At 49.7% G+C, this 19,314-nt stretch overlaps 1 protein-coding gene across 1 annotated transcript in view; it reads right to left on the bottom strand.

Annotated features, from left to right (window-relative positions):
- Positions 1-18,996, bottom strand: part of Bend3 (BEN domain containing 3) — a 36,676-nt gene extending 17,680 nt beyond the window's left edge. The window contains 3 exon segments of the mRNA NM_001447197.1: positions 3,183-3,382; positions 3,842-3,889; positions 18,866-18,996. Coding sequence (NP_001434126.1) covers positions 3,183-3,382; positions 3,842-3,878 — 237 coding nt within the window. The 5' untranslated portion in view covers positions 3,879-3,889; positions 18,866-18,996.
- Between the last annotated feature and the right edge of the window lie 318 nt (positions 18,997-19,314).

Raw genomic sequence — 19,314 nt, 5'->3', positions numbered from 1 at the left:
ATAAAAAGAATAAATGGGTCAATTCCTTAAGACACAGTCTGTTAATATTAACGTGAGAATCAGACAATCTGAATACAGCTGAACATACTAGGAAAATGAATCAGTTAGACTTCCAAAATGAGTCTTCCAAAACTGAAGCCAGTCGGCCCAGATGATTTCAGAGGTACATTTCATAAACACTTGTTTAAACACTTGAAAAGGTGTAGGCCTATAAGTCCAGCATTCTGGAGGTAGGGGCAGGAAAGCCGGAACTCAAGGCCAGGGCTGCTCTCAGCTGCCTAAGCTACAGAGCAGTGCTAACTGAGCCTTGCCTGGAACACATGAGGTCCTGGGTCAGGGTCATGGGGTCTTATAATATAAAGACATGGCTCTATGTACCCCAGCTTGTCCTATGATCCTCCTGCCTCTGCTTACTAGCTTGATAGTCCAGAGTGAGAAACTAGAACCTCCTAACATCATCTGGAAGAAAACACAGCCGCCTCTCATCACTTCTGCTCGACATCGTACTGAAGCTAATAAAACAAGGAAAGAAAACGGAAGTTGCAGGAAGAAGCTAAAACTTCTTCACGTACTGGGGAGACGGCTCGGTGGTTAAGAACAAGTCACTGGCAGCTCTTCCAGAGGTCCAAGCTTTGGTCTCTGGAATTCCAGTTCCAGGAAATCCATGCCCACTTCTGGCCTCCGAGAGCAGGAGGCAATCGTATAGAATACAGACATACATGCTGGCAAAAAGTTGATACACATGAAATATAATAAAATCTAAAGGTGCCTGCCTTCAAGACTAAGGATTTGAATTCCACTCACAGAACACGGAGGAAGGAGACAAACAACTCCTTACAAGTTGTCCTCTCTCCTTTCCACGCACGTCAGGGAAGACGCGAGCGCACAGACAGACACACATACACATACACACACACTCTAGGTGAGTAAATGGAGAAGGAAGGAAGGCTAGGGTATAAATGTAAAAAGGCCCATCTGTATAAAGAATCCTATAAAAAGTTTCTAAGGGCTGGTGTGGTAGTTTTGAGTAAGAATGGCCAATACATTATTGGCCTTGTTAGAGGAAGTGTGTTCGCTGGGGAGTGGGCTTTGAATCAGGCTATAGCTCTCAGCTATTGCTCCGGTGCCTGGCTGTGTGGAACCATAGTCCTCACCACTGCAATGATAATGGACTAACCCTCTGAAACGTTAGCAAGGCCCCAATGCATCCATTTCATAGGAGTTGCCTCGGTCATGGTGTCTCTTCACAGCAATGGAACTAAGACAGCTGGGCATGTAGCTCAGCTGGGACACTGCTTGCCTGGCATGCACAAAGACCTGGGTTCTATCCCCAGCACAGGTAAACCAGTCGTGCTGGCCCACACCTATGGACCCAGCACTCCGGAGGCAGAAGTTCGTCTTCTGCTTTCAGTGTTCAGGGCTAACCCGGGCAGCACGAGATCCTGTCTGGGAAAATGAGTGAAAAGGAGAGAGCTGAATCCCTGGCGCTCCGAGGATGAGGACCGGAAACTCCAGGTTGTGTGCACATGCAGGCTAGAATGCACAGCTGCTGCTTCCCAAGGAGCAAGATGGCAAGGGGGTGGGGCTAAAGGTAGAAGTTTTGGAGCTAGGTATGGGAGTCTGGGAAAATGTTTTTCCGAGAACTAAAGGTGTTCTCCACCTAGGCTCCATCTAGGCTAGGGACACCCACCTAAGCCTCATTCCTCAGTCCCTGCCACTTTACGGAGTACATTTTAGGTTGCAGGCTGTGAGAGGCAGATGGCCCTTAGTAAAGTTCAACACAACAGGAACTTCCCAAGCCTCTGCTGCTGGGGCTGTTGCTGAGGTCCAGTTTTATCCTCGTTTATCCCCCCACCCCCAAAAGATTTATTTATTGGTTTTATTTATATAAGTACACTGTAGCATCTTCAGACACACCAGAAGAGGGCATCAGATCCTATTACAGATGGTTGTGGGCCACCAGGTGGTTGCTGGGATTTGAACTCAGGACCTCAGAAAGAGCAGTCGGTGCTCTTGACCACCGAGCCATCTCTCTAGCCCCAGTTCAGGTTTTCTTAGTGACTATTTCTTTGCACCTTCCCAGACGTCATTAGGCTGCCTAGTGGAGGGCGCATCCGTAAGTTGGTGATGAATAGAGACGAGCTAGGGGAGAAGGTTAGAGGGCTGCGGGGCAGAACTGAAGGTATCCTGCTCACACCTTAGAGGTACAGGGAATCAGAGGTACAATGGCAACAGAAGATTCTGTACCAAGGTTGCAGTGGGCAAAGAGCCTTCTGGAGAGACAAGAAAGAAAGGGTTCGGGGGACCCTGAGACTGAATTAGGAGTCGGAGGCTCCCATGAGGTTAGAAAATGGCACAGCCGGGTGTGGTGGTAGAGATTCCAACACGGCAGGGAGAGGCAAGCGGTGTTCTGCAAGTGTGAAGCCAGCCTGGTCTACGTAAGGAGTCTACAGGCCAGCGCTAAAGCAGCAAAATCGTGCCAAGAAGGAGGAAGAAGAAAATGTAGCCAAGAGAACCAAGTGGCACAGTCCTGGAATGCCAGCTACTCAGGAGGCTGAGGCAGGGGAGTGGCAAGTCCCAGGCCTTTTGGGCTATCAAGTATGTTAAAGCCCAGAGCAGGCAACTTGATGAGACAGACCGTCTCAAATACAGTAAGCGCACAGAGACCCAGGGTGTGCCTCGGTGGTGAGCGGTGCCCAGCGCAAGGCTCAGTTCTGTTCCTAGGACTAAGTGAGGACGCAGACAGGCACGGTGGCACATCCCTTAAACCCAACACTCGTTGGCAGAGACGAGTGGATCTCTGTAAGCCTGAAGACAACCAAAGCCCTGCCTCAAGAGAGGGGAAGAAACTGTGGCAGAAAGAAGACTCACTTGAGTTCCTCAGGAGCAATCCTCCGTATCTATGAATGACTGACTTCATCTAGGAAAAGACCTGCTGCCCCAGCTTCCCGGCACCGGCCTTGCAGGTACAGCCACGGTAGCCATCTGTGAACCCTTCCTGACATTAACAAACCTTTGCCCCCCACGTCCCTCAACATGGTTGTATTATGAAGACTCTGCCGACCTCCTAAAAAGGGAAGCTGGATGTCAGAAGGCTTAAGGGAAAGCCTTTCCTCAGACCCAAGCGTCGATGCCCGTGAGTGCAGAGCTCCACCCAGGACCAGAGGGATTAAGGCCCTCACCTCGGAGATCAACCGCCTCCTCTTCTCACCGGGGACTGAGTCTGCCTGGCCGTCGCTGCCCAGCTGCTTCCGCTTGCTGGAATTGTGGAGGGCAGTGAGGACGCTGTCCAGAGGGTGCTTCTCAGAGGCCCTGGAGTTCCGGGAGCAGTCCAGCGCGGCAGCGTCACCACCCTCTACCTTCACGGGGTTAGTTTTTAGAACTACGGTAGAGAAGAAACGGGGCTCACTCAGTAGGGAAGGCCAGGGCCGCTGGGAGGGCGGCAGGGCTCTAAGTGGCAGGCATGCGGGCTACACTTTTGCACTGAAAGGATTCTGCTGACTGGAGGCACCTCCCATCAATGCCATCTCCCTCCTGCCTGCCAATGCTGTACAGTCCCGTCATGTGTCAATTTAAATGTGGGGGATAAATGGGTAATACACGTGTGACAGCTCTAACCGACCAACCTAGAGCCAAGGACTCTAAACTGAACCACACACACCCCCACCCCGAGATATTACCTCTCCGAAATTTTTAAAAAGCAATTGGAAACGGGTGTGTAGACAAGAGGGGCTGCCAGCCACGGGCAGGAGGGCTTTTCATTAGATACTTTTTAAATCTGGGACCATATGATACAAAACCTATTCGGAAACATTCAATTAAAAACTTTTTTTGTTTTTACCTTCTTCTACATCTTCACTGAATTCAGTTGAGTTCATCTTCTATTTCACTAAACGAAAAGATAAAGACAAGGTCTTGGTTTATTGCTTGATTTATTCCTTAATGATCCTTACGCACACAGAAACTCCCTCACCCCCAGCCCAGCTTTGGGACCAACGATTAAAGGCTTGGACACGGGTTTAAGTAAGTGTGTCCCCCACCCACTCACCCACCCACTGACCACCTTTTTTGAGAGAGCAAACGAGAGAGAGACAGGGGGTGGGGGGGAGAGAGACAGAGATCGATCTGGGGTCTTACTATGTAGCAAGCTGGCCTGGAACTCCCTATGTAGACCAGGCTTGCCTTGAACTCAGAGTTCTGCCGCTTCCTCTGCCTCCAGTATTGGGATTAAAGGTGACAGCACCATGTGCAGCCAAGGCACCCTGTGTGCCAGACCCACAGAAGCGCGCCTCTCCCCTGCTGAAAGCCCGCTGCAAGACAGTATGAGCACGGTGCTGACTGAGAGCCACTTACTAGTAATGTTCCTGAGCATGCAAACCAACCTTCTAAGACGCCATTGTGGATGGTCTCTTCCTCATCCCTGCCCAGGGATGAAATGAGAAAGCTGAGAAGGGCGGGGGGTCTCAATGGCACACGCCTTTAATCCAATCATTCTCGGGCAACAGAGGCAGGCAGATCTCTGTGAGTTCCAGGCCAATGTGGTCTACAAAGTTAGTTCCGGGCCGGTTAGAGCTACACAAGAAGCCCCGTCTCAAAACAAAACAACCACCACAACAACAACAAAAAAAGTTGAAGGAGGGAGGCCGTGGTCTCAATAAACAGAGCTGAGGAAGGGGTTGGGGATTTGGCTCAGTGGTAGAACGCTTGCCTAGCAAGCACAAGGCCCTGGGTTCGGTCCCCAGCTCCGGGGGGGAAAAAAAAAAAAAAAAAAAACAGAGCTGAGGAACCAGCACTGCAGATATTCATGTACTAGTGACGTGACCACACATGGGACTACATACTCAGGACGCAGCCAATAGGAGACTCGCTAGAGTCAACGCATATTCAGACAGTCCAATAAAAACAATGCAAAACATCTCATTTCTCACATGCTGAAATTAACCTATGAGGGCTCTGCTGCATATACATCCACCTGCCTGAAGAGGGCGCCAGATCCCGTGACAGATGGTTGTGAGCCACCATGTGGTTGCTGGGAATTGAACTCAGGACCTCTGGAAGAGCAGCCAGTGCTCTTCACCACTGAGCCATCTCTCCAGCCCCTGAAATATATATATATATATATATATATGTATATACACATGTATATACATATATATATATATACACACATATATACATATATATATTATATTATATATATTAAAATATCTTTTTTAATCACATGCTGAAATAATTTAGACTTACTAAGCTAAGGAAAATTATTAATTTTGCTTGTTTTTATGTTAATTCTATTTATATGTATGGGTATTCTGATTGCAAGTGTCTGGTACTCACCGAGACCAGAATAGGGCATGGGACCCCCCTGGGCCAAGAATGACAGACACTTGTGAGCTATCACGTGGGTGCTGGAAATTGAACCTAAATCCCCCGTAAGAGCAGCCAGAGCCCCTAACCACGAGGCCATCTCTCCCAACTTCACCTGGTTTTATAAGGTTATTAGAAAATGTCAAGGGCTGGAGAGATGGCTCAGCGGTTAAGAGCACCCGACTACTCTTCCAGAGGTCCTGAGTTCAATTCCCAGCAACCACATGGTGGCTCACAACCATTTGTAAAAAGAGATCCGATGCCCTCTTCTGGTGTATCTGAAGACAGCTACAGTGTACTTATATATAATAAATGAATTAAAAAATAAAAATAAAAAAAAAAAAGAAAGAAAGAAAATGTTAAAGTGCACTTGGGGTCCCACTATAGTCTCACTGCACAACACCTGTCTAGCTCTTCCTTCAGAAGCAGCACAGAAGGAAGTCCAAACAGACCAAGCAATGGCTGAGGCAGAGGAGGAGGAGTTAGTACTCTGAAGACAGAACCATCCTTGTCCAACTGCACCAGTCACGGCAGAGCTCACGCCATCACGGAGACCACCAGAGAGTCTCTGGTATGCCCCCAAATTCTACAAAAACACACCATTCCAAGTGACGTCTGAAAAAAGATTGTATATACTCCGTCCTTTAATACAGCACTGGGGATTTGTGGTTCCAGAACCAATACAGGTAACGAGGGGCACAGTTTTCATTTGGGTTGGGTTAAGGATCTGAGGAAGTGGGAACAGGGGCTCGGGGGCTATCTCGAGACATTTACACAGGAAATGCCACTACAGCCTATCACAAACCAACTCCACGGGGTAGCCATGGCCCGGCATGTGTTCAACACACTGTCCTGAGAGACGCAGATGGGAAGAAAGAGTGTCTAGCTGCTCTAGTCACAGAATACTAACTTTGAAATTGGTGGGTAGGCTGGGCATGGTTGTGCGAGCCTATAACCCCAGCATGCTGAAGAGAGGCAGGTGAATTTTGGTGAATGTGTAGCAGGTCCAGCCTGGTCTACACATCAAGTTCCAGGACAGCTAGGGATAGAGACCCTGTTAAAACAGCACAGCACAGCACAACACCAGGCAAACAAATAGCTAATGACAGCAACAGTCACACAGGAGTCAGGCCTTTTCATCTGTGCGTCACTATGGCAGAGGACTAAAGTCAGATTTATCTGGAATTAAAAATAATTCCCAAGTGATACTGACAGAAAAACAAACGTCAACTTCTAAGGGTCCATTTTTACCAGAGATGGCTTTTAGTGTCAACTTCCATCAGAGCTGAGCTGGGAGTTCCTCTGCAGTCAGGGAGGTTGGCAGTGCCATGCAGAAGCTCAGGTATTATTACCAAGCCAGGAGACAGATCAGAAAAAGTACTTCAGGTCATGGGAATGACCAAGCCTGCCCCGCCACACGATCACATGACCCATTCCCTCCAATGGAGGGCAAAGGTGAACAAAAGAGCTAAGGAGACCCGAGTGACAGACTGTCAGAAGCTGAGACTTTCTACAAACTATGCCTTGGTTTGTTTTGACCCGGGATCATGATCTGCAGCCCAAACTGGCCTTGATCTCTATAAGGAGCCTAGCCTGGCCCTGTGTGTATCCCCGAGTGCTGAGATTAGAAGCATGGACTCCCATGCCCAGCTACAAATTATATTCTTGGGAGGAAAAGTAGGAATAGAAGGAGACAGCAGAGAGTTGGGGGGGATAAGAAGTGATGGTGTAAGTGCCCCACAAAGACTCTGGCTAAGTAAAAATCATAAAGGTCACACGCATAAGAAGACAGGGAATTTAAGACGGATCATTCGCCGTTATATCTGCCTACCTATAATATGCTAGTCACACCGGGAGCACCACGGACCCAAGAGGCAGACGCCAGGCAAAGGAAGCCAGGCAAGGGACCAGTAGTCCCAGCTGCCTGTGGAATCTGTCCGAACGAGATTCAGTGAGCCAGAGCCCGGAACCATGTGAAACCACACCAGAGAATTTAGCACCTAGACGTGAAGCTGACTAAGGAGGAGCAGCGAGAGAACCAGCTGCAGGCGGGAGAACCTGGAAGGACCTAGAAGGCTTTAGCAAAAGGTAAACGGGCTGCCGGTCTTCCTGGACATTCAAGACACGCAGAGCGCAGAGCGCTTTACAAAGCACTCTCCACTCCTACATGGACCACAGCAGAGGCTAGGCTAGTGCAGACGTCACTCAGCAAAAAGCTGATCTCCCGCTTGGCCTGGCCTGGAAACCCCAAGCTACTTCTGCTTCCTGAGGAGGGGGGGAGGGGAGGGGAGGTTGTTCCACATACCTGACCCGCCTTGGCCCAGGGCAACCAATATATCTACCAATACAGAGTCCTGAGGCGGGGAGCTCGTTCAGTGTCCCACAGCAATGAGAGGCAGAACCAGACTTGAAAGTAAGTTAAGTGTGAACTTCCCACCGAGGCGGGCAGGAAGCAGGAATCGCACTGACTGTCCTGTAAGGAGTGCTTTTGAGGAACACAAAACCCAGTTCCAGACTCAGGCCCAGCAGTCATCAGTCCAAACCTCCTCTGGCTGTAAGAAAGCTACCTGGAAAGGTAGGACGATGGATACAGGCTCGTGGGGGGAAAAAAAAGACACCTCCCTACCCCCCCCCCCCCACAACTCGGGGAGCTTCCAAGAAGAGGTTGGGCAGGTCACTCCCTGCATCCCCAGGCTAGGAGAACGGAGATGTGTGTCACATTGCTACCTCCACTTCCCGGTCATCTGCTTAGTGGAAGGTTACATGCTCTTTGTGGGTGGACATAGAAGCCGGGATGCCTAGCATGCCACAACATTCCTTCCAATTGCAAAACTCAGGTTACGGAGGAGAGCCGCCGCAGCTCCCACCACCACACTCTTCTGCTGCCCCGCCTGAGCCTCTCACTCCAGCGTACTCCTTTTCAAACCCTGGTTCCTCAGCAGTTTTAGAACACACACACGCACACACACACACAATCAGCTGTCGCTCAATGGGGCAGAAATGTCCGAACACGGAAAGGGAAAAACTGTATCAAGCTGAACGTGGTGGTGCACACCTCTAATGCCAGGATCTTGAGTTCAAGGGCGCCTGTGATTCACGGTGTCCTGGAGCAGCCTGTGTCCAGCAGAGGGTTGGGGGTGTCAATCAGTACCGTGCTTGTAGCAGCACTGAGACATGGGTTGGAAGTCCAGCACCAGGTGAACCAGACATGGCGATAACACACGGTAACTTAGGCCTGAAGTCCCGGCATGTCCGACATAAGAGGCAGGAGGACGAGAAGTCCAAGGCCAGCTGCATAGCCAATTCAACCAGCGCCTGCATGCACGCGCACCCTCGCAAACACCTGCACGCTCCCGTGCACACACATACCATGAAGCCAGGAATCGTAGTACATGCCTGTAATCCCAGAGGACTGGTTGGGTTGGCCACACACACAGTGACGGGTGACCATCCCAGGCTACTGTGTGCATCACAAATATACAGACAGACCGTACACAGCTACATTGTGAAAATGTTCTTATACACAGCTACACTGTGAAAATGTTCTTATGTCACCTCATAGCGGCTTTATTTATTAGTTATTTAAAGATAATTAAAAAAAATCAAATGTTTAGCTTTTGTCCCAACTCTGACTTAGGGTGGAGCTGTGGCTTGAACTCTATAAACTCCTGCCTCCGTGGGCTGGCTAGTCTTATGTCAACTTGACGCAAACCAGAATCATCTGAAAGGAGGGAACTCCATTGAGAAAATGCCTCCATGAGATCCAGCAGGGAGGCATTTTTAATTAATGACCGGTGTGGGAGGGCCCAGCTCATTGTGGGTGGTGCCATCCCTGGGCTGGTGGTCCTGGGTTTTAAAAGAGAGCAGGCTGAGCAAGTCGTGGGGAGCAAGCCAGTAAGCAGCACCCCTCCATGGCTTCTGCATCAGCTCCTGCCTCCAGGTTCCTGCCCTGACTTCTTCCTTTAAAGATGAACAGTGATTGTAAGCCAAATAAACCCTCCCACCCCAACCTGCCTTTGGTCCTGGTGTTTCATCAGTGGATAATGAGCTTCCCAAATGCTGGGTTTGGGTCAACATATACAACCCACTCCCTTTTTTAAAACAGAATCTTACTCTGTAGCCTATATTGGCCTGAAATTTGCTATATAGCCAAGAATGGCCTTGACTTTGGGCTAATCCTCCTGCCTTGGGCTTTCTGCGACCATGGTCTCTTCACCAAGATGAGATGTTTTGTTTATTTGAGACTGTTTAACTCCTGACTTCTGCCTCTACCTCCCAAATGCTGTGACGAAGATTACCAGTAGAGACCACCATGCCCTGCTGCAAATATTTTTATCACATCTATATTTACTCATTCATATATTGGGGGAGGGGGGATTGCATCTGTGCCACAGGGCTCATGTGGAGGTCAGAGGTTAACTTGTGAGACTTGGTTCTCTCCTTCTACTGTGTGGGTCCCAGAAATTCAACTCAAGATGGTCAGGCTTGATAGCAAAATATTTTTACACAGAGTCAGAAGCAAACTATACACAGATCCACGCATTTTTTTCTTTAATTATTCTTAATTATTCTTTAATTATTTTTTTAAATCAAAGTTACTACTAGAAGGGGAAATCCACCCAGGAAATAGCTTTGTCAATGTTCACTAAGACGTAACAAGCTTTCTTATCACATTCCTATTGTAAAGACCTTGGACTAGACCTTCCTCTTACCCACACGTCCTCAAACGCTAGAAACTTCTGAGCCCTTAACAGGTCAACAGAGCAAAGGTCAGGAGCGGAGAACTGGCAGGAAGAAGGCGGGACCGACACGCAGAGACGCAGATGCACACACAGATAGACACACAGAGAGAGACAACACACACACACACACACACTCATGCCTGCTCTCATTTCATAGCTGTCCTCTACTGAGGAAAACACTGGTATGGAGAGCCCCACTAGCCTATTAATAATAGACGAACCTTACAAAACATGTAAAAGAGAGTGTGCGACCAAACGTGCCCTGGACTAAATGGACTCTGATCGCTATTGCTCTTTCCAGCTATGAAGTCAAGGTCTACACATTTCCTAAGCAGAAAACTTCCAGCCCTCGACCGGAAGGAAGAGACGGGCACTGCATTATGCAAAGAATCCAAAACCAATTCTTCATTATGAGGCTGCCCAATTAACAGCACCGTGCTTCAGAGTTCACTGGGAATATCCCCACGATGTAATTTCAAAAGGCCACAAAGCGGCTAGAGGCAAATATGCCAAAATGCTAATTATTTCCAATTAGCAGGATTGTGGATGCTTCTTCAGAATTTCCTCTACTTTCTAAATATTCTACAGTTAAGTATGATACAGAAAATAATTGTTTGGCAGTTCTTCTTTTTTAAGTGAATACATATATATTAAAAAATAGCTGTTTATTTTTATTTTATCTGTTTTTATATACAACCAGAAGAGGGAATCAGATCCCATTACAGATGGCTGTGAGCCACGGTGTGGTTGCTGGGATTTGAGCTCAGGACCTCTGGAAGAGCAGCCGTGAGTACACTTAACCGCTGAGCCATCTCTCCAGTCCCGTTTGGGGGGGGGGGGGATCCTTTTTGTTTTGTCTTTGTTCTTGAGATAGGGTCTCATTACATAGTCCTGGCTGGTCTGGAACTCGCTATGTTGATCAGGCTGGCCTTGAACTCAGAGATCTGCCTGCCTCTGCTCTCCCAGTGCTGGGATTAAAGGCAAGCAAGCGGCATCCCTTCCTCCCCACTGCATCGGCAGCTGGATCAGGAACAGATAGTCTGGCAGAGACCTCCACCCCGTGGCCCGTGGGTTGCACTGTGAATATGGCTCAACAAATGAAATGCTTTTGTTCCGTCAGTTGATGGTGCCTGCCTTCACTGTGAACTTTATAAATGTTAGCATCCACGTCACAATATCAAAAGGCAGGATGAGGTCAGAATGTCTTTGGTCAGCAGTGAGACCGTTAGGTGTGGCCTTTTCTTTGGAGATCCCTGGGAGCTGAGCATCTGGGGGAAGGTGAGCTGGAAGCTGAGGAGGAGGGGAGCCTCGGAAGGCTGGCCAGGTGAGTGTGAGGAAGGAACAAGCTAAGCAGGAATCTGATTAGGGAACCAGGTCGGAGGGTGATGACAAACAAGTCCTCCAGCCAGCCCTCCCAGGACCTGTCGCTTCCCTAATTGGCCCCTAGGTTCCAGAAGAATAGCTTCCCAGTGTTGCCAGCGCGTGCTAGAGCGGCCCAGCACCCATAGCTTTGGAGTTCTCCGAAGAGACTTTGGCAGAAAGGACAAACGAGAGCCTGAGTGGAGGGGCAGCTCCTCAGAGATGCCCGGTTCGCAAGACAAGCAGCAGACCCAGAGACAGGAAGTTCTTGAGGGCTTTGTGAAACTTAAGGTTCAATCCCAGCTCTGCATTCTACCCTATTAATCAGAAACTGCCAGCAGGCTGATCCACACCGCCTGACCTGGCCATTCCTCCTCACTTCAAGGTCTGCTTCCAGGTGTAAAGCCATGATGACACGCACCTTTAATCCTAGCGCTAGGGAGGCAGGGGCAGGTGGATCTGAGTTCAAGACCAGTCGGGTCTGCAGAGTGAATTCCAGGACAGCCAGGGATACCCAGGGAAACCCTCTCGAAGAGAAAACAGGGGCTGGAGAGATGGTCAGCAGTTAAGAGCACTGACTGCTTTTCCACAGAGGTCCTGAGTTCAAATCCCAACAACCCCATGGTGGCTCACAACCATCTGTAATGGGATGCCCTCTTCTGGTGTGTCTGAAGACAGCTACAGTGTGCTTATATATAATAAATAAGTCTTTAAAAACAAAAAAAAAAAAAAAGAAAGAAACTAAGAAGGAAGTTGAATCCCAGATAATGGGGACTGTGGCTCCTCACTGGGAAATACAGTGCTCCAAGCACTTCAAAGATGGCGTCACTAGAACAAACTTAAGGATCTGAAAGACTTAATGAAAATTAAAAGCTTCCTTCAACCCTCTCACAGCTGCCATTCTGAGACCTGTCTTCGTGAAACCACTTAGCTAAGAAGGTCTCTGCATGGCCAGCTTCACATTCCTAGGGTTTTACACACAATCCTCACGCAACCTCTTACTGTGTGGATGGGGACCTAAGGGTCACCCTCTGGACCTCACTTAGAAAATGTGATGGAGACCAGGGATCGAGAAGGGTTGGGTGGAGTCCCAGGTTGATGGTCTCACTTCAACTTTCTTAGGTGACTGGTTGTCACTTTCCTAAACCCCATGGGCCGAGATGCCTGAACTTGTCGACCAAGGGAGGGAGATTAGCGACCCCGATCTTAAAAAAGTGGAGTCTGGCTAGGTGCATGCCTTTAATCCCAGCTGCTGGGTGGTAGAGGCAGGGGATCTCTCTGAGTTCAAGGCCAGCCAGAGCTACAAGGTCCAGACCCTGACTCCAAAAAAAGAAAATAGAATTTGGCCTGGCGTAATGGCTCGGCAACTAGAGTTCAGAAATTCCACAGGGGCTAGGGAGATGGCTCAGTGGTTAAGAGCACTGACTGCTCTTCCAGAGGTCCTGAGTTCAAATCCCAGCAACCACATGGTGGCTCACAACCATCTGTAGTGAGATCTCATGCCCTCTTCTGGTGTGTCTGAACACAGCTACAGTGTACTTATATATAATAAATAAATCTTTAAAAAAAAAAAAAAAAAGAAATTCCACGGAACTGGAATCCCGCTACATGGGTACTAAGAACCAAACCCAGATCCTCTGGGAGAGACACTGCTGCCCTTAACCTCGGAGCCATCTTTTCAGCCTTGGAGAGCATTCAGCATTTAGTACTCATACAGTCCCTTACCTGCCTAAAACTCAGCTCACTCTTCTGTGAAACGGAGCACACCCACCTCACCTCACAGGGCTGGGCAAAGGATCACGAGCTTAAAGAACATGGCGGCCATGCACAGCAGAGCCTTACTGGGTCTGAGGAGCATCCAGGCTGTAGTCAGTCAGAGGCCAGTCGGGGATCTGTAGTGAGATGCTGTCTCGACAGACAGATGGACAGACCAACTTACAGACGGATTGACAGGTGGACTGATGGATGGACAGACGGATGGGGGACAGACTGACTTACAGACAGGTGGGCGGACACACTGACAGACTGACAGATGGACTGACTGACTTACAGACAGATTGACACACCAACAGGTGGACTGATGGATGGACGGACGGATGGAGGACAGACCGACTTATAGACAGGTGGGTGGACAGACTGACAGATAGACTGAATGACTGACTGACTGACAGATGTGGAAGAGCCTGGCATAGCGCTCCATAACATGTCTTACAAAGTTTAAGGCCACTGGATGGTTCAGTGGGAAAAGGTGTTTAGCATCCAGAGTTCAGTCCATCGGATCCTTACGATGAAAAGAGAGGACCAACTCCTTGAAAGTTGTCCTCTGACCTCTACTCACGCATCATGACACTCATGCACCTACGGACAAACAAACAGATAGACAGCTCATGATTCCCTTGCTTCCAATCCCATAGTACTGCGTGACTTTAAAAGTGTGTGCAGGGCTGGAGAGGTGGCTCAGTGGTTAAGAGCACTGGCTGCTCTTCCAGAGGTCCTGAGTTCAAATCCCAGCAACCACATGGTGGCTCAGGACCATCTGTAATGGAATCTGATGCCTTCTTCTGGTGTGTATACAATAAATGAATTATAAAAAAAAAAAAGTGTGTGCAATGCTTTACAATCTTTAGTGATTTGTTTTTTAACTTTTAGCTCTTTTTCTTAAAAGAACTGTAAACTCAGATCAAACATCTTAAAGTTTTACAGTTTGTTGTTGTTGTTATTGTTATTATTATTATTATTACTACTACTATAAGTGAAAGAAGCAAGCTGGATTGAAGTGAAATCAAATGTCCTCCCGAGGACTGGGAGACTGTTCCCATGCCATCTGCCCTCATGGGGTCTGTCTCCGAGTTCATAGGTCAGCTGGGAGCCTCGCTCTCTCAGAACAGCACTCTTGGCAGCGGTGTCCTACCCATGGGATTTGCAAGACATGTTTGCAATTTGTTTCTATTTTTAGATACAACTGCGAATGCAGTTTGAGAAACACCAGTCCTCAGAAAACCAGAGCAATTGCCCCTGAATTTTACTAAAGCTGTAACTGTCGCTGCCTTCTGTCTGCAGCCAGAGCACAACCTCATATCCCGCAGACATGGAAGGGCCGTCACACAGCCCTGCCTGCTGGCCCACATGCCCAATAGCCATGGTGTAATCCGCTGGTCCCTGAGCTTTCTGAGTCTGCCTAAATGTCATATCTTTGTCTGCTAGCCGGTTCTGTGTAAGGTCTCTTTAGCCTCAGAAGAGCTCACCCTCCGACCTGGCATCCAAAACTGGTTCAGGGAGGGAAAGGCAGCACGCTCCTACGTGCACTCTGGAGCCAGACAAAGGGGACTCACTTTCCAAAGAGTCAAAAGCAGAGTTCCCTTTGTGCTGTCCACTTTTTCAAGTGTCAGGTCTTGGGAGCACATGAGCTAATTAATTAGTGTTCTGGGCACAGCCTGGCTGCGCCAGGCAAGCTTTGGTCCAGTATTTGCGCCATGCTCAAACCAACAATCCTTGCATATGAGTGACTTATGCAGCTGTCGAAGTGGTAACCCACAGACAAAAATAAGATGGGCAAAGGAGAAAGGGGCCATTGGCAGAAAACAAAACAAAACAAAACAAAACAACAAAAAATGTTAAGAGAGTTGACCGGATTGGGTATCTGGGCCAAGAGTTCAAGACCTGCCTGTCTACAGAGTAAGCCTCTGTTTCAAACAATCTTCCCTTCAAATTTAAGAGCACTGACTTTAAATACATGTATGTTTTAAGAAATCTTTGCTGATAGCCTTGGAGTGATGGAATCCCAGCACTGAGTAAGCAGAGATGGGAAATCATGGGTTCTAGTACAGCCTGACCTACATACACTACATAGAAAGACCCTGAGCACAAAGAAGGTCTGAACTCAGCTGCATGGATCTGTCTGTCTGTGATTCCTTAAGAGGAAGACAAAGGAGAACTGTGTGTTGGAGACTTCATGACAAGAACCTGTCTCAACCCCATCCCCCAAATAAATAAAAAAGAAGTGTGAGAGTTGTAATAAAGCAGTTGCTTGGTTCTAAAACAAGTATGTGTAAGTCTGCTTTCCAGATAAAGTTCTAACATGCCAGACACGAACCACCACTCCTAAAGAAACAGCACCCTGCTCAACACACTAGAGACAGAATGCTAAAATGCAGAGCTCTTGGCTTGACTTGTGTGCAACCTAGTTCCAGAACTCGCAAGTTTTGGGCAGAGATGATGTTCAAAGCAATACTACACTGGAGTTCTCTAGAAAGGGAGGAAGGTCCTGTCAGCTCTGGAAAGGAAAAGGGCTGAATGCAAGACGATGCTCACAAAATCAAACACATCCATTTTTGCCAATGAATTTTTTTTGGGGGGTGACTTATCTAGGAGAGATGGCTACACAAGTGAAGGTGCTTACCACCAAGCCTGACGACCAGGGTTTACTCTCCAGAACCCATAGTGGACTCACTCCTGTAAGCAGTCCTCTGAGCTCCATAGGCAACACAGGGGCACATGTGCATGTATGCACATAAATGGAGGGCGATTCAAGGTTACGTCTGGCTGTACGGTGAGTTCAAGGCCAGTTTAAACTACCTGAAAACCCTGTCTTAAATAACCACCACCACCCAAATAGGTGTGACTCCATAATCCCAGCCCTGAGGAAGCAGCCACAGGAGGAATGCTGCAAGGTTTGGGCCAGCTTTGTTTGCACTGTAAGTTCCAGGTCAGCCTAGGGCTAAAAACATAGCATGAATATATCCCTCTAAATGCTACGGAATAGTAAAGTTCTACTGCCCCAGAAATGAATTCTAAAACAGATGCCAAGCTATACTGGTCAGTAGTGGGTATAGTATGATTAGAGTAGCCTCCCTTATCAAAATTAAAACACATACACATACCATTCCCTAGTTTCCTATAAGAATTATTGCTGGTACCGATGCAGTTCTTGAACACATGTGGCTCCCTTTCTGTTGCTTTAGGGATTTTCTAGGCAGTTCTGTAGACAGGGGCTCCTACAGGATCTTAAATTCTCACCCAATCAAACCTGTCAGGGTTGGGTCCAATTTTCCTCTTCTGAAATATTCTGCTCCCACCTTTGGTGCCAAAAAGGTTCCCAGATAACCTGTCGCTCTCTAACAGACCGTTGGAATGCTGGCTAGTCTGTCTTTTGGCTAACTGGTGTTCTGTGTGTGTGGAGAAAGAACACTAACTTTACCGTTCAACTTCACAAAGATGGCATCTCTAATATGGTTCACACTCTTGGTCCCAATACTGGGAGGAGAGAAGGGGATGACAGGTAGGTGGATCCCTGAGCTAGTGGTCAGCGTGAGACCCAGTCTGAGAAAACAACAAAAGCCAGGTAGTGTGGACACTTTTAATACCTTCCCCCACCCCCACCTTCACCCCCCACAGGCAGAATCAGTCAGATCTCTAAGTTTGAAGCCAGCCTAGTTTACATAGCAATTCAAGGACAGGACCGAACTTAGGGACTCTGTTTCAAAAAGACCAAACAACAACGAGCCAGGTGTGAATCCTTGCGTTTGGAAGGCCCAGGCAGGTGGATCTCCAAGGCCAGCCTCTTAAAATACCAAGCTCCAGGCCATTCAAAGCTACACAGTAAGACACTGACTAAAACCAAAAAAACAAAACAAACAAAAACAAAAAGAATCTCTAGCAAAGCCCATAACGGTTGTAGGTGTGTCTTGTGTCTGATATGGGAATATATATATATATATATATATATATATATATATATATATATGTTTAGGTTTTTAAAAATGTACAAATGATAATCTTGGGACTGGTGATGTAATTCAGTTGGCAAAATGTTTGCCTGGCATAACTAAAGTCCTGATTTCCACCAAGTACCCAAAAAATTGGGTGCGGTAGTGCATACCTGTAATCCCAACTTGACAGGTGGAAGAAAATCCGTTCAGGATCACCCAGGCTATGTAACAAACAAGTCTGAGGCCAGCAGGGGCCACAAGAGACTGTCTCAAAAAAGAAAGAGAAAAAAAAAATATACTGGCCAAATCCTAGTACTCGAGGAAGCTTAAGTCCTGTAAGGTTACACATGAAACTACAAAGTAGGGGCTGGAGAGATGGCTCAGCGTTTTAGAGCACTTGTTGCTCCTTCAGAGGTCGTGGGTTGGGTTCGCAGCACCCACGTGGCTTTAAGTCCAATGTCCTCCTCTGACCTCCCAGAACACTAGGCATGGATACGGTGCATGTATAACAAGCAATCAAAACACATACACGGAAAATAAAACTTAAAAAAACAAAACAAAACAAAACTCAGACACCTATAAATTAAAAGTGAATAGTCACAAAAAGAAAAACCGCAGGCATGGAACCGGAAAAGAGAAAAAACTAAAACCTCTATCTTGGACATTACAAGCTTTCGACACGTTCTCCACTCGCCTGGGTTTTCTGCCGTCTTTAGATTCCTGGTACCGTCCCCTCTACCCCGTGACGCGTTATTTGTAGGGAAACATTCAAAAGTTACTTTTAAAAGGAAGTTCTCTGCCTCCTAAAAGTGATCCCTAATTCAGAGCATCTCTGGTTGGCCTCCACCGACAAAACACTCCCAAGTGGGCCACCTGAGTGATCAAACTTCTACTCCAGTAAAAACTTAAGAAAAATAGAACTCAGATGAGCCGGTCCCGGCACACAAGGCCCTCACAACTCCGCACGGCACAGCCCCAGCCCCAGCCCGAGCCAAGTATGCGTGGGAAATCACGTCGATCACAGCGGGCACAAGTCACGAGGGGCGGCGAGCTCTCCGGGCCGCCTCCACCGCCGGCCAGGAAGGCCTCGCTCTCGCCGGGGTGCACACCCAGAGCGCCGCGCTGGGCCCGCCTCCAGCAGGGCAGCGGGAACCACGGAGCGCCGTGGAACGGCCCGGGAGGGCGCCGCGCCCCCTGGCGGCGGGGTTCGCCCCACCCGCTCCCGGCCGCCGGCGGCCTCGCTCCCTCCCCAGCCTCCCCGGGGCAGCGTCCCTCCGAGCGGCGGCTCTGGGGCCTCCGGCTCCCCGCCTCTCTGCTCCCTGACACCCCTCCATCCCCGCCACAGGCCGGTCTAGCGCGAGCGACCCGGCGCCGCGCAGCTGCTCCCCGGCGGCCCTCGGCTGCTCCATCGCCGGCCAGCCGGGGGTGGAGAGCCGGCGCGCGGCGCGAGTGGGGCCGGCCTGGCGGCGGCGGCGCGGACCGTTCCACCGTGCGTCCTCCCCTCCCTCCTCCTCCTCCCCGGCCGCGGCGCGCGTGCTCCCGGAACGCCATGGAGTCGCGGCGTTCCGAGCGGGCACAAAGGGGCGCGCGGCACAATGGGGCGCGACGAGCCCGTGGGCGCCCGCTCCCCCTCCAGCCCGCACGGAGGCGGCGAGCCGCTCGCGGGCGGCCCCCGCCGGGGCCCGCACTCACCTGGGACGAGAGTTGCTACTTTGCGGAGCGGGGCCCGCGCCGAGTTCGGGCGCCACGTGCGGGGGGCGGGCGCGCGGGCCGCAGTGGGGGCCGAGCGCGCAGGGCCTGGCCGGGGCGGCCCCGCCGACTGGCTGGGGGCGGCGGGCGGGCGGGCGCCGTGTATTTTCCCCTCTCTTTGTGTGTGTCCGTGCGCTGCGCTCTCGCGTGACGTGACGGGACTCCGTGTGTCATTTCCGCACAAGGACACAGGAGCCCCCGCTGCAGTGGAACCTCAAGCCCTCCGCCCCCACCGCGCCGCCCCTCCCCCTCAGCGGGGCACACGCGGGACCGGCGGCGGCGGCGGCGGCGCTCGGGCGTGAGCGACCGCGGCGGGGAGCTGGGGCGCGCTGCGGGGCGGGCGCGCTCGGCCTGCACAGCGGCTCCACGTGGGCCCGCGCCGGCTGCCGGCC

The sequence above is a fragment of the Rattus norvegicus genome, chromosome 20, assembly GCF_021556685.1.
Source record: "Rattus norvegicus strain SHRSP/BbbUtx chromosome 20, alternate assembly SHRSP_T2T, whole genome shotgun sequence".
NCBI classification, from domain to species: domain Eukaryota; kingdom Metazoa; phylum Chordata; class Mammalia; order Rodentia; family Muridae; genus Rattus; species Rattus norvegicus.
Note: the sequence above shows the minus strand (reverse complement) of the source record. Positions and strands in the feature narration are given on the sequence as shown.